This window comes from Hemitrygon akajei, chromosome 13 (assembly GCF_048418815.1).
Source record: "Hemitrygon akajei chromosome 13, sHemAka1.3, whole genome shotgun sequence".
Lineage (NCBI taxonomy): Eukaryota > Metazoa > Chordata > Chondrichthyes > Myliobatiformes > Dasyatidae > Hemitrygon > Hemitrygon akajei.
The window spans coordinates 58,869,052-58,889,495 of record NC_133136.1 but is presented as its reverse complement, the minus strand read 5'-3'; the positions used below and the strand labels follow the sequence as shown (position 1 = coordinate 58,889,495).

Below are 20,444 nucleotides of genomic sequence, written 5' to 3'. Positions count from 1 at the left end.
CAACCTCTCTTTGTGCTCGCCATTGTCTCTTACAGTTTAAGATTGTTCATAGAGCCCATATGTCTAAATCTAAACTATCTCGATTCTACCCTGGCATTAGTCTGCTCTGTGATAAATGCAAGAGGGGCGTGGCCTCTCTCATCCATATGTACTGGTTCTGTCCTAGCTTGGAGAAATTCTGGAAAGATGTCTTCACTACATTATCGGGTATTCTGAATCAGCACCTAGAACCTAACCCCTTAATTGCTCTGTTCGGTTTTTGGGGCGAGACAGATTTATGTCTGGGTCCGACCAAATGCCGAATACTATCCTTTGCCTCTCTCCTGGCGAGACGCTTGATCCTCCTTAGCTGGAGAGATGTTGCCCCGCCCACTCATGCGCAATGGCTTAACGACATTATGGCCTGCTTGGACCTCGAAAAAATTCATTATTCAGTTCTCAATTCGGATTTAAAGTTCCATAAGGTCTGGGGACCTTTTATCGAGTACTTTCATAACCTTCCTCTTGACTAGGGTTTTTTTTTCTTTTCAGTCCCTTGCTTTCAGCTCCCTTTTTTTTTTCTGGTAGTAGGCATTATTATCCTCTGTTGCTAAGTGTATTCACAGTCTGGGAGTTTGACTGTCCGGACTTATACTCTCTATATTGTGTGGTGGTTGGTCTGGAATTGTTGTTTTTTTTTCTTGTGTTGTGGGGTTTGGGGAGGACACTAAGCTCACTTGTCTTTAATTTAGGTGCTTTTTTGTTAAATTCTCTTCCTTTGTAGCATATTGTTATTGTATGCTTAACCTTGCTCTGTATTAATGCTCCTCACTGGGATTTGGGGTTTTTAATTTTGTAAAATGTTTTGAAAAACTAATAAAAAAATAAAAAAAGAAGACTCTATAGTTAGGGGATCAGACAGGTGATCTTTTGGACTCAGGAAAGAAACACGGATGGTAGTTTACCTCCCAGGTGCCAGGGTCCGGGATGTTTCTGATTGCATCCACAATATCCTGAAATGGGAGGGTGAACAGCCAGAAGTCACGGTACATATTTGGTACCAATGACATAGGCAAGAAAAGGGAGGAGGTCCTGAAAGCAGACTACAGGGAATTAGAAAGGAAGTTGAGAAGCAGGACCACAAAGGTAGTAATATTGGGATTACTGCCTGTGCCTTGTGACAGTGAGAATAGGAATGGAATGAGGTGGAGGATAAATGTGTGGCTGAGGGATTTGAGCAGGAAGCAGGGATTCAGATTTCTGAATCATTGGGACCTCTTTTGGGGCAGGTGTGACCTGTACAAAAAGGACAGGTTGCCCTTGAATCCCAGGGGGACCAATATCCTGGCAGGAAGGTTTGCTAAGGCTATTGAGGAGAGTTTAAACTAGAATTGCTGGGGGGTGGGAACTGAACTGAAGAGACGGAGGAAAAGGCAGTTGGCTCACAAATAGAGAAAGCTTGGAGACACTGCGAAAGGTAGGATAGGCAGGTGATAGAGAAGGGACCTGCTGAGACTGATGGTTTGAGATGTGCCTATTTTAATGCAAGGAGTATTATGAACAAAGAGGATGAGCTTAGAGAGTAGATCAATACTTGGAGCTATGATGTTCAGCCATTCCAGACACTTGGATGGCTCAGGGGCAGGAATGGTTACTTCAAGTGCCAGGCTTTAGATGTTTCAGAAAGGACAGGGAGGGAGGCAAAAGAAGTGGGGGTGTGGCACTGTTGATCAGAGATAGTGTCACGGCTGCAAAAATGGAGGAAATCATGGAGGGTTGTCTATGGAGTCTCTGTGGGTGGAAGTTAGGAACAGGAAGGGGTCAATAACTCTACTGGGTGTTTTTATAGACCACCCAATAGTAACAGGGACATCGAGGAGCAGATAGGGAGACAGATTCTGGAAAGGTGCAATAATAACAGGGTTGTTGTGGTGGGAGATTGTAATTTCCCAAATAATTGATTGGCATGTCCCTAGAGCAAGGGGTTTAGATGGGGTGGAGTTTGTTAGGTGTGTTCAATAAGATTTCTTGATACAATATGTAGATAAGCCTACAAGAGGAGAGGCTGTACTTGATCTGGTATTGGAAAATGAACCTGGTCAGGTGTCAGATCTCTCAGAGGCAGAGCATTTTGGAGATAGTGATTGCAACTCTATCTCCTTTACCATAGCATTGGAGAGGGGTAGGAACAGACAAGTTAGGAAAGCATTTAATTGGAGTGAGGGGAAATATGAGGCTATCAGGCAGGAAACTGGAAGTATAAATTGGGAACAGATGTTCTCAGGGAAATGTACGGAAGAAATGTGGCAAATGTTCAGGGGATATTTGCGTGGAGTTCTGCTAAGGTACGTTCCAATGAGACAGAAAGGATGGTAGGGTACAGGAACCATGGTGTACAAAGGCTGTTGTAAATCTAGTCAAGAAGAAAAGAAGCGCTTATGAGAGGTTCAAAAATCTAGGTAATGAAGAGATCTAGAAAATTATAAGGCCAGCAGGAAGGAGCTTAAGAAAGAAATTGGAAGAGCCAGAAGGGGTCATGAGAAGGCCTTGGCGAGCAGGATTAAGGAAAACCCCAAGGCATTCTACAAGTATGTGAAGAGCAAGATGATAAGACATGAGAGAAGAGAAGAGCACCAATCAAGTGTGACTGTGGAAAAGTGTGCATGAAACCGGAGGAGATAGCTGAGGTACTTAATGAATACTCTGCTTCAGTATTCACTATGGAAAAGGATCTTGGCGATTGTTGGGATGACTTACAGTGAACTGAAAAGCTTGAGCATGTAGATATTAAGAAAGAGGATGTGCTGGAGCTTTTGGAAAGCATTAAGTTGGATAAGTCACTGGGACTGGACGAGATGTACCGCAGGCTACTGTGGGAGGTGAGGGAGGAGATTGCTGAGCCTCTGGTGATGATCTTTGCATCAATGAGGATAGGAGAGGTTCTGGAGGATTGGAGGGTTGCAGATGTTGTTCCCTTATTCCAGAAAGAGAGTAGAGATAACCCAGGAAATTATAGACCAGTGAGTCTTACTTGGCGAGGCATACTATGATTAGGAATAATCAGCATGGCTTTGTCAAAGGCAGGTCGTGCCTTACGAGCCTGATTGAATTTTTTGAGGATGTGACTAAACACATTGATGGAGGTAGAGCAGTAGATGTAGTGTATATGGATTTCAGCAAGGCATTTGACAAGGTACCCCATGAAAAGCTTATTGAGAAAGTAAGGAGGTATGGGATCCAAGGGGACATTACTTTGTGGATCCAGAACTGGCTTGCCCACATAAGGCAAAGAGTTGTTGTAGACGGGTCATATTCTGCATGGAGGTGGGCCACCAGTGGTGTGCCTCAGGGATCTGTCCTGGAACCCCCTACTCTGTGTGATTTTTATAAATGACCTGGATGAGGAAGTGGAGGGATGGGTTAGTAAACTTGTTGATGACACAAAGGTTGGGGTGTTGTGGATAGTGTGGAGGACTGACAGAGGTTACAGCGGGACATTGATAGGATGCAAAACTGGGCTGAGAAGTGGTGGATGGAGTTCAACTCAGTTAAGTGTGAGGTGGTTCATTTTTGTAAGTCAAGTCTGATGGCAGAATATAGTATAAATGATAAGACTCTTGGCAGTGTGGAGGATCAGAGGGATCTTGGGGTCCAAGTCCATCAGACACTCAAAGCTGCTGTGCAGGTTGACTCTGTGGTTAAGAAAGCATACAGTGCATTGGCCTTCATCAATCATGGGATTGAGTTTTGGAGCCAAGAGTTACATAGGACCCTTGTCAGACCCTACTTGGAGTAATGTGCTCAGTTCTGGTCACCTCACTTTCGGAAGGATGTGGAAACCGTAGAAAGGGTACAGAAGAGATTTACGAGGATGTTGCCTGGATTGGGGAGCATCCTTATGAGAAAAGGTTGAGTGAACTAGGACTTTTCTCCTTGGAGTGACGGTGGATGAGCAGTGACCTGATAGAGGTGTACAAGATAATGAGAGGCATTGATCGTGTGGATACTCAGAGGCTTTTTCCCAGGGCTGAAATAGCTAGCATGAGAGGGCACAGTTTTAAGATGCTTGGAAGCTGGTACAGAGGAGATGTCAGGGGTAAATTTTTTACACAGGGAGTGGTGAGTGTGTGGAATGGGCTGCTGGCGATGGTGTTGGAGGCAGATACAATAGGGTCTTTTAAGAGACTCCTGAATAGGTACATGGAGCTTAGAAAAATAGGTTATGGGTAACCCTAGGTAATTTCTAAGGTAAGGACATGTTCTGCACAGCTTTGTGAGCCGAAGGGCCTGTATTGTCCTGTAGGTTTTCTATGTTTCTAAGTAATGCCTGTATCCCACTGATACCACTGCAAAGGACATCCTAATGTACACCCAACTGATGGAATGCTATGGTGCAGGTTTTGTTATTGAACACTGTCATAGAGCACTATAGCATAGAAACAGGCCCTTCAAATCTGTGCCAGCCTGGTCTTCCGCCTAGTCCCATCTACCTGCATCCAGACCATAGCATTCCAACCCTCTCTCAGCGCTCTCATGTACTGAATCTATCCAAACTTAACTGAAATGTTATAATTAAACTTGCTTTTACCACCTCTGCTGGCAGTTCACTCCACATGCACACCATCCTCTGAGTAAAGAAGTACTCCCTCAGTTTCCCCTTAAATGTTTCTCCTTCCACCCTAAACTGATAGCCCTAGCTCTCATCTCACACAAGCAGAAGAGAAAATGTTTGCAAGCCTTCACCCTACCTACACCTCTCATAATTTGTGTATCTCTGTGAGATTCCTCTTCATTCTCCTGCTCTTCAATAAATAAAACCCTAATCTTTTTAATCTTTCCCTATTAATCCAGTCCTCAAGTCACAATGATATACTTGTAAATTTTTTTCTGCACTCTTATTAATATTAATTAAGCTTATTAATATTTTTCCTGTAGTTTGGTGACTAGAACTGAACACAACACTCTAAATTTGGCTTCACCAACATCTTATACCACTGCAACATAACATTCCAACTCTCGTACTCAGTGTTGTGATTTATAAATGTGCCAAAATGCCAACAGCTCGCTTCTATGACCCTATCTACCTGAGATGTGACGTTCAAGGAATTGTAGACCTGTTTTCAATTCTAACGCACAGCCTATTGCCCTATGATTCACTTTGTAAGTCTTAGCCTGGTTTGTCCTCCCATAGTTCAACATTTCATATTTATCTGTATTAAATTCCATCCTCTACTTTTCAGCCCACTTTTCCAGCGGATCCAGATCCTGCTGTAAGCTTTGATAGCCTTCCTCGCTGTCACTATGCCCCCAGCCTTGGTGTCATCTGGAAATTTTCTGATCCAGTTAACCATATTATCAACCAAATCATTAATATAGATGTTAAGCAACAATGGGCCTAGCACCAGTTCTTGAGGTACACCACTAGTCACAGGCCTCCAGTCAGAGAGACAACCATCTACAACCACTCTCTGGCTTTTCCCACAATGCCAATTTCAAAGCCAGTTGACAATTTCATTCTGAATGCCAAGCAACCTAACCTTCTGGAAAAGCTTCCCATGCGTGACTTTGTCAAAAGCTTTACTAAAGTCCATGCAGACAACATCCACTGCCTTTCTTTCATCAGCTTTCCTGGTAACCTCCTCAAAAAACTCTAAAAGATTGGTTAGTCATGACTTTTCATATGATATATAAGTATTTGGGTCGACTGGGCTGTCTATCCACAATCAGGCCCTGGCTATCCAAATACTTATATATCATGTCCCTTATAATACCTTCCAATAACTTACCCATGTTTAGCACCAGGCTCAATGGCCTATAATTTCCTGGCTTATTCTTAAAGGCTTTCTTAAACAACAGAGAAATACTACCTGTCATCCAGCCCTCCATCACCTCGCTCACAGCTAAGGACACGTTAAATATCTCTGCCAGAGCCCCTGTAATTTATACACTAGCCTCCCACAAGGTCTGAAGGGACACCTCATCAGGCCCTGGGGATTTATTCATTCTAATTCACCTCAGGACAGCAAGAACCTCCTCTTCCATAATCTGGATATGGTCCATGATTTCATAATTTCAAAATCAGCTATAATCTCAAAGCAATTAATTGTATTAGGGCAATGTTGCTTATACGCAAAAGATGGATGAGGCTGTTTCACTCACGAGCAAGCAATTTATTGGAAAATGTCATCGCCCTCCCACCATACAGCTACATGTGATGCATCTATCATCATTCAATATTTAAGGGAACAATTATAAACCTATACTTGGAATGTTTGCACTTTAACCACATCCAAGAAAAGGTCTAAAATAAGCAAGCATACTCCGTGCAAATGACAATTGAAATTACATCATAGTAAAGAAAGTTTATTATTGAAGTATGGATATATTACCATATACCACTTGAGAGGCATTTCTTGCAGGCATTTACAGGAAAATAAAGAAATACAATAGAATTTATGAAAGACTATACCTAAGCAAAGACCGACAAACAACAAATGTGCAAAAGAAGAAAAATTGTGCAAATTAAAAATTAATTCTGAGAACATGAGTTGTAGAGTCCTTAAATGTTGAGTCTGTAAGATGTGGGATCGGTTCAGTTTTGAGATGAGTGCCGACTCAAGGGTCTGATGGTTGTAGGGCGATAACTGTTCCTGAACCTGGTGGTGTGGGACCTAAGGCTGCTGTACTTCCTGCCTGATGGTAGTAACAAGAAGAGAACGTGACCTGGATGGTGGGAGTCCTTGATGATGATGGTATTTTCTTGTGGCAGTGCTCCACATAAATGTGCTTAATGGTGGGGAGGCTTTTGTCTGTGATGGACTGAGCTGTATCCACCCCTTTCTGTAGAGTACTTTGTTCGTGGGCATTCGTGTTTCCATACCAGGCCATGATGCAGCCAGTGAGAATACTCTCCGCTGTGCATCTACACATGATCAGAATCTTCCTATTTACAAGTCAAAATTGTAAGTTCTTACTTAATCTGATCCAAGAATAAACATGTTCTCCTTTGACAGTTCCAAAATTAAGAAGACCAGATACAAGCAGAGATGGCTAGAGCTCTCAAATGGCAGTACTGCTCGAAGAAAGTTACAAGAGCACTTGGATTTCAGTATGAAAGATTTTAATTTACGTAAATTGAGTAGATAGCCAGAGACATTGATCCAGGGCAGAAATGGCTAATACTAGGGACCATAATTTTTGGAGAATGTTGCGAGTAAATTTTATACAGAGAGTGGTGAGTTTGTGGAACAGCCTGCTAGCGGTGGTGATAGAGGTAGATACATTATGAGTATTTAAGAAACTCTTACATAGGCACATTAATGATAGAAAAATGGGGGGCTATGTAGGAGGGAGGGGTTAGATTACAGCAGGTCAAGAAGTCTGCACAACATTGTGGGCTGAAGGGTCTTGTAAGAAGTTTGTACGTTCTCCCCATGACCGTGTGGATTTCCTCTCACATTTCAAAGATGTACAGGTGAGTAGGTCACATGGATGTAATTGTGTGGTGTGGATTCATTGGGCTGAAAGGGCCTGTTACCTTTCTGTATCTCTAAATTTAAAAAAATAAAATCAATTAATTTAACTGCTATTTTATCCCTTCCCCAGTATTTTGGACAGAGTCAGCACTAAAACAGAACTTCCTCATCGATACTTCTGTCAGCACTGCAACAAGAGTTGGTCTTTTCATGTGCTTGCAATCTGTAAGTTATGTATAGGACAAAGAATTGCATCAAGGTGGCTCTGGATCTCAAATGTGAAAGTCACACAATTGCATACAAAGTGGACCAAACTTCTGCATATGTTTAAACATTAACTGCAAATGTTGTACAAATATATGTGTGTTTTATATACATATATGTGTGTGTGTGTGTGTGTGTGTGTGTGTGTATATATAGATTTCTACTCCTCAAAATATTTCTCTTCTCAACACAGGTGGATGCACATGGAAATATTCTTCTAACCACTCTTGAAATTAGAAATGAAATCACAGGTTCTGAGGTGTTGACGAATATCAATGATCCAAGAACCACCATGTTTTCTTATGACAGTGGCAGCATTCAGCACAGAAGACCAATTGCAAGCAGGGATGGCTATGGTAGAAGTGCTTTGGAAAGGCACGTGGTTCAGAAGAAGGGACGTTTACGACGACGGACGTCACAACTGAAAATAAAAATCCCAGATCTGGCTGATGTTAATGCCATAGACAGGTGGTCACGGGTGGTCTTCCCTGTCACGTTTGGGTTTTTTAACTTGGTTTACTGGCTTTACTATGTGCATTAGCTCAATTATTATCTACTGTAATATTAGATTTCATTTTTTTGTTTCCTCTTATTAACCCTTAAAGGACTGTAATAGCAACAACATCAAGGTAAGATATTCAGCCCTATTATAGTTTGGAGGATTAACTATATACATTGAGTTTGTCAATGAATTTGTGTCTGATGACTACGAATGCTTTGGCTTTAAAATAAATTACCACAGTTAAATGTTTAAATCCTAGCCACAGCCATCCAGCATCTTCTATTTTAAATAGGAAACAGAGTCTGTTTCTTTATAAAATACATGAGCATACCTTCAATATTCCCTGCGCCTCTCCCACTGGGAATCAAGAGAACAAACTGTGCTGAAACACATTCACTGTATATAAATGTGTTTGTTACTATTGATGATCTTAGTAGTTGAAAGCTGGTTGACTTTAAATGCCATTCCTCCAAACACTATTTTTGATTATGTTGCCCATTCTATTTTGACAGAATTGATATAAAGTAATGGGTAAAACAATATTCTTTGATGGCAGCAGACACTCAGCGGCTATTAACAGCAACACTCATTTCTGGACAAAGTTGTTAAGCAAGCAGGAAAAAGCAATAGGGGAGGAGTAGGAGAGTGAGCTTGTGGTGATTACATTAATGGTGCCAAGCAATCTAACCATTATTCATGCCCAATTCATTCCCAATAGATCAAAGTTAATACACTGTATATATTCCACAAAAGGGCAGACCTAATTAGCATTCAAATGTTGGAGTTTTAATAACACCTCCCTTCTAAATCACAGCCCTGTGACCCCAGAAACCTCATAAATGGCTCTAATTCCACGCCCACCCCCCTCAACATACCATCACTAGTCAGAGCTTAAAATTCTTAAATACCAATCAATCTTCAAACCAAGGTCCTGATTTTCTGGTCCTTTTCCAATGAACCAGAACCCCCATAGGAGGTGTATTTGGAACAACGCTATTAAGGTTAGCAAATTCTCCACAAATTTGGCTTTGCCAGATTTTCCCCATGCTGCTGGTCTTCCCCACACCATCCCCCGTTCTCCTTTAAAAGCAGGGCAAAAACTCCCAGGAAGTTATAGAAGTATCACATGTAGAATTACCTGCCTTTGTTTGGCCGCACTGTTACACCCTAATCTCAATTTCTGCCTTGTTTATTACCTGTGCATGATCCTTTGTTTCCCCCAGAACACGTCTTTGTCACTTGTTCTCCTGGTATCATAAACATGTGGCTATTATTTAAAAATGTCTAAGCAACAGTACATTAATTAAAAATAACCTGAAACCACTCAAGTTTAATTTGCATGAAGTCACCACAAGCACATGGTAAAGAGATGCAGACCATCATTCCATCACAATCTTTGCTTGCAATCCATTGTGTTTTGTTTTTTCTCATTTCCCTTTTCATATTGCACATTTCTGTTGCCTTCCCATCTCCGAATTCTGAACAGAGTCAACTCCAATTGTCTTAACACATTTTACTTTATTGGCAATGAGGTGATCTTTGTTTGTGTTCTGTTTAGTATTTTTTGGTGTAATTAGAATTGCTTCATATAAGGAAATTTTACCCAGATTTGACATGCAGTTGGATGGGACTGTTTTGTTATTAAACATACAGAAAGTTGTATCCGTGACTTTACAATCGACTTTACTATCTTAATGCAACCACAGAATGCACTCATCCATTTTTACTATGATCAGTTATTTTGAATTGTCGACGTCCCCAAGTTTACTTAGAGAATCTTATCACTTGTAAGAGTGAAATTCACAAGGATTTCTTCCATAAATATTTGGATTAAAATAAATGTATCCTTTATTCAGGCATTTCTAATTTTGCTGCAATTATCAAATGATAATTCCTCCCAACTTATTGTTCTCATTATATTTTACATTGTATCAGGAGAGGGGAAAGAGAAAATATCTAATTCACATTCTTCTCCACGTGCCAAAGTTTTATACTCAACTGTACTATTAATGACAAGTCATAAGGTTTTAAAGTCAGAAACAAACGGATTTTACAACTGTATTTACCCTGTACATGGCTGAATATAGTGCCTTAGATACTTAACAAGTCACATATATAAGAATTACTGAAGTATACAGTTCTACAGTTTTCTAGTTACAAAGTTTTTATAATCATTTAATAAGTACAACACATACATTGTAAACTAATGTGCCAAGTAATCGGAGACATTCTGGTAGAAAATATATTTCACGTGTTTAATACTGAGACAACATCATGACCTGCACTAAAGAGTGAGGCAATATTGGTCAAAAATGCTGGTAGATTAACTTACACTGCCAGCCATACTTTTTAGCATGCAGTTTTTGCCATTACGTTCTATTGTACAAATTGCAGTCAAAATCCAGTCCTTTTACTACGGGTTTAATATCACTTAGTACAATGAGACAAAACAGCTTAATGCCTTGTATGCTGTAAGACATAAATTGACTGTGATACTGGGTTTTAGAACCATTAAAATATTCACATGTAAACTGCTAGTGCTAGTGAAGTACTTTCAAGAGCAAATTTTTATACTGCTGCCAACAGACATGTAAATTTGTAAATATATCTGAAACATTGAAATTGCTCTATTGGCTTATACTTTATACATCCAGAGGTACATTTTGGCCACAAAGATCATTTTTGGCATGTGTACTTGATATGATATGTGTGTTGTTATCTGAAGGTTGTAGATTTAATTAGTTTCAAACATTTGTGTAGCTTGTACAGTATTTAAAATAATATCCTAAATCTCATCTACTGAGTTTGAGAATGGTTTCTTTAGGCCTGATAAAAAAAAAATCCTACAATCAAATCTTATTAATTTCAATTCATTTAATCCTCAGATTACTTCTGAAGATCAGGATAAGGTACAGTAATACATTACAGTAGACACTAAGTCAACTGGATATTTTGAATTGTGTAATAGCAAATAAGGAATACTTTAGTCTAGAGATATAATAATAAATTTGAATTCTGAATAGATAGAATCAAAATTGTTCCCTTGCCTGCAAAGTAATTGTTGATACATAGGTCAGCTAATCACAAATTATAAACAGGCCAGCAAATACCTGGACTACATTTCATTGTTATACTCCCTTAATGGTGTGAAATATCATTCTACTATGTGAGAATGGCACTTACTTTGTTTATAACCATCATTGGATCCTTGAAATAAAACTACTTTTTTAGCTGTCTTTATGCTGTCAGTGTCTGTAACGGTGAACTCTGACAGGACTGGGGGGTGGGGACAACTTTCTATGTCGCTTCCTGAGTGAGAACCTGGTGAAGTGGATTATCCCACTGCTATAGAAGAGCCCCCCCCCCCATTTTTATATCATTCATATCAAATGAACAGAAAACAGATGAACTTTTTAACAACCAGTGACACATCTATGTCACTGTACTAAAGAAATTGATCATAAACCCATTCTGTTCTTCCATTGATGTGTGACGAAATGTGTTTTATTAATTGTGACATAATCAAAATAATTTAACCAAAAGTTAATAAAGAATTCAGTATTAGAGCATGACATACCGTGTAAGTGGTATTTAACTCTTAAGATACCAATAAAAATGGCATGAAGAATTGCCATTAAGTACTGAAAATACAGCCATACTTAATCATAACTGCATATATGTTATGATGAGACAGAATTGCATCTTTGCTCACTGGCACTATGCAGCCAATATAGGATCAAACATTAATTTTTACTGAAGTCAATGAAGCCAAACATAGGGAAAAGGCGACAGAAGGCCGCTGATATGATAGCATAATTTAAAGCCAGTGACCAAATCTGAATTTCTAATCATACCCCGCAAAAGAAATTAAAGAGATTGATTAGAGGTGGCTGTCTCCTGCTGGGGTTACTAGTTTCTCTGACTTTCAAAGACTGATATATTGAGACACAACATTTTGTGACTTACAGTCAGATAAAATTAAATGGTGTGAAGCCATGGACTCAGAAATAACAAAAAGATAATAACCTGTTTGGCAAGTTAACTACTTCGTGGTAGTCTTTCTTTCATTTTTAGTTATGCATGAGTTTAGCATTTAGCAAGAAAGCAGGCCTATAATAACTTTTTGAAAATAAATTCACCAATTCATTTTAGATTATACACTGGTGCTCTTAGACTATGGACAAATTTCCAGCTATTTGATTTTCCAGCTCTTCCTAGAAAAAAAGTGATATGCATTAACTCCCAGACTGTTCATTAATATACATCCAAAAATACTTTTTATAGAATAGTACAGCATATTACAGGCCCTTTGGCCCACAATGTTGTCCCGACCCTCAAACCCTGCCTCCATTATAACCTCCTGGACACTGCTAATAGTTACAATAGGTTTCCCTTATTTGGTAGGTAAGTAATCTAAAATTTCTAGACTTAATAAAGTCTGGGTGGAATTCACAGTGGCAAGGAAGCCTAGCTGATTTTCATTCCATTCCAATCAGCACACTACAAACTGAAGTGAGTTTCCCGATAGGCATTCATTCCTCCCGCAGCTGATCCTAGACAATTTAATTCACACAGGAATTGGGCATGGAAAATCAGCCATTTAGTAAAGTTCAAACATAAACCTTCAGAAAACTGGACATCTATTCCAAGATTCTTTAACCGTCCTTTATAGTAAGCCAGTCACAAACACATTTTGATCCTTCCTTACCCTTTGAAAAGGTCAGTTCAAAATTACACTGAGGCAAGATGCAGCCGGGTTTTGCAGATTTAGATTGTTTCCTGTGTTCAGTGAAAAGAAGCCTAACCATTAATGCTGAAAAAATATAACACCTGATTTTAGTTTTCAAAATATTTTATCAATTCAGTTCTATTTGCCTGAATTATTTACAAGAACCATTATAAATAGGTTTCCAGACAATGAGAAATTTGATGGTGCTTGTTAGAGCCAATTAAACGTTGTTTTTAAAAATTAGTAATATTATCTCCCAAACAAAAATATATGAGAAAAATTAAAATGCCATAACATGTGTCACCTGTCCTTACATAACTACATTATACTTAAATATTTGTGATAACCTTAACAGCAGTTGTGTCCAGAAATAATTCCAGAAATGCCAACTCAAGAAAATGTCAAACAGAAAAATATAATATTACATGCAACTGGTTCTAAAGGCGAATGACTCCTACAAACAGAAAATGATACAATATTTTATAGCTCAGGCAGAGTCTCTCACCCTAGATACTGCCTAATCTGATAAGTATTTCCAGCATTTTTTGTGATATTTCAGATTTAGAGCATCATCATATATTTTGCTTTAAAACATATTCCAATTAAGCACACACCTTTCAAGTATCCTCCTAAATTCTTTCTGAAATTGTCCACAAAATTATATAGCTGTTCTCCTGTCCCTATTGCAGCTAATGAAGTTGATTTTTAGGAGGAGTCACCATTTTGGACATCATGGACCTCATGCATTGATCACTCCAGCCAGCCAGGGACCGATTTTGTCACAATTTCCAGAACCACATTGCCATGCTGGTCACCATAGTAAATTTATGCTGCAATACTGATAAACTTCAAGAATGAATTTGTTCTTAATGATCGGTTTACAGTCATGTCAACACATCACTGATTATGTTATTAATCCATTTTTTAATCAGACAACATCTCCCAGAAATATTACACTTATTTCCCTATTTTAATTTTGCAGACAATTGTAGTAGTTGCAATAAATTGTGAGAATGGAATAGACATTACACGATAAAGCAGTATCGTGGCTTAGATAATAGAACACATAGCTATCTCCAGATGGCAGTGGGTTTACATTTGCTGCAGGCAGAAATTATGCCAATATTTTGAAGTGTTCAGAGCCTGTTAATTTACAAAATGCATGCTTTATGTCGCAAACTAGTGCATGTGAGCGGCATAGCTTACGCACAATATGTGTCCAACATTATGATGTTCCTTGCATTGTGTTTGTAATATGTATTGTTTGCCACATTTATAATGGTTGCATTTGGCAGTAATGGAATTTAATCTGTTAGAATGTCCGTGTGAAATAATTTTGTCCTACGTTTCAATAATTATGTTAAATTATGTATTTTAAGGAGGTTAATAATTTGGTAAAATAGTGGGCAAAGTAATTTCATATGAGATCATTATACTCATTACAAATGATTCATCATAAATTCAGTTCCCATATGTCCTTGTAAACCATTTTTCTGCCAATTTTATATAGAATTTTCACATGCAAGTTGTAGCTACAATATTTTTTATTTCTAAAGATGTATTTATACAAAGTTCTGGGTTTTTTCAATGGATTTTATTAAGGTAAAAATTGAGAAAATGCACTCATAATCTTGATATCTCCTTAATCCATAATCTCTATGCAGCAGTCGCCCTAGTTCACACCATTCTACAACAAGGTAGATGCTTCTCATCTCTCACTATAAAAAAGAGAAACAATTCTACATAATTAGTTGCAAGCTTGCAAAATCCCAACATGGCTCTCAAGCGCAAACCGGGCCTTTAGTGCTTGGCTGTTCACAGTAAATAATTGGCATCAATCAGCAAATTGCTGCATACCCGTCTTCAACAGTGTCTCATCGATTTAATCAGTAAGATTGTTTATTAGACAACAGAGGGCATATGCTGTTCAGTACTTTAAGGGTTAAACAGTTTTCTTATTATTTGCTTGTATTTGTGCAACTATTGAACACAAGTAATTTGCAAATAAGCACTTGATGCTGATCACTTTTATGTTCTTTGTGAAGCTTCATAAATAAGGGGTTGAGATCTGTGGTGTTTTGATTAAATTGAATTAAATCTCTTCAATTTTCTTTCAATGATAGCTATCCATGTACAATATTCTATTAGAGCAGACATCCACAGGGTTGGTAACATTTTCAACCTACAGGAGTGAAAACAACCATCAGCGTTTCTTGGAGACTGATAGTTATCATTCACTGTTCGATAGTGCATCTCCTGGTCAGAAGCTTGACTGTCTAATCTGTGTAAGGGTATGGATGGAACCTACCTGATTTAGTTACAGGGTTTATTTATTCTTCTCTATGCTATACATGCCAGAGTGTTGCATCAAAGCAGGCTGTCCCTACTCAAATGGGAAAGCAACTCAACCCTGCCAACTCACTCTGGCTCAGAGTATTATTACAGCTGCTTTTCACTCTTTTATTTCCACAAAGAGCCAAAAATGTAAAAACTGTTGCTAAATATTGATAAATAATCAGAATTTTAAAACATCCTTGCAATTTTTTAATCTTGGTTGATCATTTAAGAATGGAAATGTCCTAGAAAATAAATGCACTTTTGTTTTTCCTATCTCAGTTCTAAGCAAAACACAGTGATTTCAAAATTAAGCAGATGTTTAATTGGCTAATATCTTGAACATACCTGTTTTTATTTCTCTAGAATCTAGTGACAGAAATTGTATTCTTTTCACTAGATTCTGTTTTGTCAGTGTTCAAAGTTTCTATTGAAAGGTTCTGGACTAAGTATTTGAATGTGTTACTAGTGTATTTGTAGTTCAGGCAGCTCATCATTTTAGTTCAAGAACTAAAATAGTTTGCACTAAATTCAATTTCCATTTGATGTTTTTATGAGATCAAGTTCCATCTCATATTTACCCATCATTCAGTTACCAAAACTAGTTGGATAAAAAGGATATATATAAGGTAGCAGCCATTCAAATAATTCCCTTTCAGAATCTAGAGATATGAGAAAGTATTCTTTTTAACATTAGTTCTCATATTTTATAACTTTGCATAAGAATCTAAGTCTAAATGAATGTCTCTAATGTTGAAATGTCAAAGGTACAGAAGTAAATTAGTTTAAATTTCTTACCATAATGCTTCTTAAGGTATAAAATACTTAAATCTGTTTTCTATAAAAATGTTTCATCAAAATATTTTGCAACCTTCTTTACACTTAAAGTAACTTCAAAAGTTCTTCTCTTTTAAAATGTTGTTTCTATTTACTATCGACACTATGAAATTGCTACAAATGCTGGATCAGCCTAACAAACATGAGTGATCAGATAATCTATAGACTTAGCCTCTGATAACAACACCTACCCATCAAAACCAAGTCAGTAACACACCCTTATTGAATCATGTGATGTTAGACAGTAGGTATCCAAATATAGAAGTCAAGAAGGTGTCGGTTCATTTCCTGAACTCTATTGAGGGGCTAGATGTGATGAAGGATCTCTGAACATTTGAGACAGAGGATTCTCATCTTAACCCTTACATATTCGTGCCAAAAGCTCTCCTTGTGGATGTTCACCAAGAATAGTATTGAAAAGTACTTAAATTAATTTTTTCTGAAGCATTATAAAAGCAACCAAATAACAATTTCTAGACTCAGATGAATAACGTGCAGCTGAAATGCCAGAGCTCAGTTCAATCCATGTGGGATCAGTAAATGATGACAAGTCGGTGACAGAAGGGTGGGAGATACTCTTGTGAGGGAATTGGCCATTAACCACAGAAGATTCATGGCTGATAAAATTCCCAGTGTCAGTAATTAACATGAAACTTCTGAATTATGGGTTTCCTCAAAGCAGGAAGAAACCCAAAATGGAAATGAAGCTGAAAATACAAACATCTCAAGATCAAACAGTGATGTGCAAAAAAAAACTTGTGACTAAAGGAAACTCTAACAAGGTGACAATTTTCTAATTCTAAATTGTAATGGCTATGCATCATTTGTCATGTTTGGTTTCAAAATCAGGTTTGTTATCAGGACTGACAAGCATATCCTCCGAAAAGAACACCTACAGTTTTGTGGTAATTTTATTATTGGTGTTTAATAATTTGATTGTTCTTGATCATTTGTGACATTAATTTTCAATGCATTTTGTATAGATATGCAGTAAAAGAATTATCTATTAAGTTTTATTTTTGTTATTATTAGAAAATCAATTATATGTTTCATCAGAAAGAAAATAATTACAAGAAATTGAAGTGCAACAAATAGAAACCAATGAATAAAATAACAAAGTTTAATTAGTCAAAATTTAAGGGGAAATATACTTTCAAAAGTATTAAATCCTTTGTCACCTTCTGCAGTAAATTTGGATTATTTCATTTTAATGAAGCTTCATTATGTTAATAATTTTTGTTGTAGCAGTGTTTACTTATTTCATGCTGAATGTGGGAATTACTTAAGAGTTTCTGCAAAAGTATCAATGTGTTGCAGCAAATCCACTAAAATATAGCAATGCTCAATTCATTACTCTAATAAATAACTCTCATCAATGTTGGTTCAAGATAGCAAATTCTACCTGGAAAAATATAAATTATTCTAGTACAAGTGGAGCAAAGTATTGCTGTATGTAGACAATTCCAATGGCAGGATGCATACAAAATGACAATGCTTTCAAGTCAGGGGACTGATTGAAAAATATGATAGAAACACTTAGTGATGTTTCAGGACTGAAAATGAATACTCTGACTCTAGATGTTCAAACAGAAAATGTCTTCAGAACAGACGCAAAGTCAGTAATAATCAAAATACTGAGAGTAACAAAGTTAATAATGTGACTTTGTTGAAAAAAATCATTTGTCTAGAAAATAATATCTGAAATAGGTATGAGTTTATGCAGCAGTTTTTACTTTCACTTGCATATTCCTGAAACGGGCCCATTATGGAAGCCACCCTACCTTGAAAATAATGCTGTTCCTAATACAGACAGGTGAATTACAATATTAAATTTGCACTGTGGCAACAAATTGAAAATCGGTCCCATTTTACATTTCATGTAGGTTTTGCTTTATATTTATACATCATCCCAATTCACTATCATTTACAGATTGCTTTTTTTTCTTTATTTAGATGTCCATGATACCATTTTACCAGTATACCCTGGGCATACAAGGTATTGCTATTTCCAAACATGTACTTTTGTCGTGCTCCTTATCTGCATTTTCTTCTGACCCCATTTCCTCAAATGGTCTTCTGGTTATCCCACATCATAAAATTCTAAAAATAAATGTAAGATACAATGACTTCTCTGTTGAAAATATATTGATTTAGTAGGCCTTTTTTTTTTACAAATTCAGTTTTGGGACCTGGGCATGAATGGGAAAACCACATTTATTTCATACAGTGTCCCTTAATGGCCTTGAGAATAGGAAGGCAAGTTAGAAGCTGCATTTTCCCTCATGAAAGAGCTCCACAACGCTGTAAGTAAGGGAGTTTCAGCTTTATGATAAAGAAGGAACAGCACTATTTCTCTAAATCTGATGATGTATCATTGACCAGAAACCTTAACTCTTTTTCTCTGCCTACTGATCTGTCCTGGCCTGCTGTTTATTCAAACATTCTATGCTTTTATTTATCTCTAAGCTAAGAGGATCCAGGATATGAAGAAGTCTCTGCAGTGTTAGTGTGTCCCTGTACTACTGCACCAGTCCAATTTGATGATAAACGTCTTGAGCTTAGGAAGTAATTGAAAATTGAGGATATCAAGGGATATGAAATTAGTGTAGGAAAGTGTTGTGAGGTAACAGATCACCCATGATCTTATTTAATGGTGGAGCAGGAGCAATGAGCTGAATGGTCTCCTCCTGTTCCTATTTGCTATCATTTTTTATGTCATCAGAGTAGTTTCAGAAGTGCCTTTATTGCATTTTGTAAGTGGTATATACTGCAGCCTCTGGTAATCTTTAATAGGGTATGAATGCTTAGACAGTAGTGTACAGCTCAGGTAGGATGACTTCTCTGTGGCCCTTGTGGCATTGTTGGAGCTATGTTCATTCAGGCAATTATTTTTCTGATTGTGACTGAGAAATGATGGAAGTAAATCACATTTTACAGAATACCCTGACAGAGGTCTGTCTTTGCAGCCACAATATTAATACGACTAGTCCCAGTTTTTAATTATGAGGAATTAATGATGACAAAGTTGTTGATTTTGTGGTTGAACGAAGATCATAGTGGGAAAATTAACGTCCAAGATTACACATTGTATCGAAAGGAAAGGTGGGTAGGCAGAGGGGATGAGGTGGCTCTGTTGGTAAAAAAATTAAATCAAATCCTTAGGAAGATGTGACATGGGATCAGAAGGTGTAGAATCCTTGTGGGCAGAGATAAGAAACTGCAAGGGTAAAATGAACCTGATAGGAGTTATTTACAAGCCCCTTGATTGGAAGAGGACACTAGCAGGGGTAACGGCACAACAGCAATGGCTGGAATTTTTCTGGAATAATTTAGAAGGTGCAGGATAGATATGTCCTAAAGAAGACGGATTCTAAAGGGAAGATGAGACAAATGTGACTGAGAAGGGTAGTAAAAGAGTAAAGCAAAAGAGAGGGCATATAATACAGCAAAAATTAATGGAAAGTTAGTGAATTTTGAATCTTTCAAAAACCATCAAAAGGCAACAAAAAAGTAATGAGAGGAAAGATGAAATATGAAGGTCAGATAGCAAATTAGATAAAAAAAGGATAGCAGCAATTGGTTTTCAGATATATAAAGAGTAAAAGAAAGTTAGAAGTTGATATTGTCCACTGGAAAATGAAGTTGAAGAGCTCGTAATGGGGGACAAAGGAATGGCGAATGAACGTAAGTATTTTGCTTCAGTTTTCATTATGGAAGACACCAGCAGTATGCCGGAAATTTGAGAGTATCAGGGGGCAGAAGTGAGTGCAGTTGCTATTACTGAAGAGAAGTTACTTGGGAACGTGAAAGGTCTGAACAGTGATCAGAGATAAGCCAACCTGGACCAGATGGACTACACTCCAGGGTTTTGAAAGAGGTGGCTGAAGAGATTGTGGAGGCATTAGTAATGATCTTCCAAGAATCACTAGATTCTGGAATGGTTCAGGAGGACTGAAAAACTGCAAATCTCACTCCACAATTTAAGAAATGGGGGGGGGGGGGAGGGGATAAGGGAATTATAGGCCTCAGCCTGACTTCAGTGGTTGGGAAGATATGGGAGTCCATTACTAAGGATGAAATTTCTGGGTACTTGGAGGCACATGACATAATATGCCAAAGTCAGCATGGTTTCCTTAAGGGGAAATCTTGCCTGACAAATCTGTTGAAATTCTTTGAGGAAGTAACAGGCAAGATAGACAAAGGAGAGTTAGTGGATGTTGTTTACTTGGATTTTCAGAAGGCTTTTGGCAAAGTGCCACACATGAGGCCACTAAACAAGATAAGTCTCCATGGTATTACAGGAAAGATACTAATATGGACAGAA

At 37.8% G+C, this 20,444-nt stretch overlaps 2 protein-coding genes across 2 annotated transcripts in view; one reads left to right on the top strand and one right to left on the bottom strand.

The window, feature by feature from the left end:
* The window catches only part of gabrb1 (gamma-aminobutyric acid type A receptor subunit beta1), a 263,066-nt gene extending 250,546 nt beyond the window's left edge, over window positions 1-12,520 (top strand). Inside the window, exon 9 of the mRNA XM_073064715.1 lies at window positions 7,912-12,520. Coding sequence (XP_072920816.1) covers window positions 7,912-8,259 — 348 coding nt within the window. The 3' untranslated portion in view covers window positions 8,260-12,520. The remainder of the gene's footprint in view (window positions 1-7,911) is intronic.
* Window positions 12,521-12,639: 119 nt separating this feature from the next.
* Window positions 12,640-20,444, bottom strand: part of commd8 (COMM domain containing 8) — a 101,674-nt gene continuing 93,869 nt past the window's right edge. The window contains exon 8 of the mRNA XM_073064716.1: window positions 12,640-18,220. The gene's annotated coding sequence lies outside the window, so the exon portion shown is untranslated. The remainder of the gene's footprint in view (window positions 18,221-20,444) is intronic.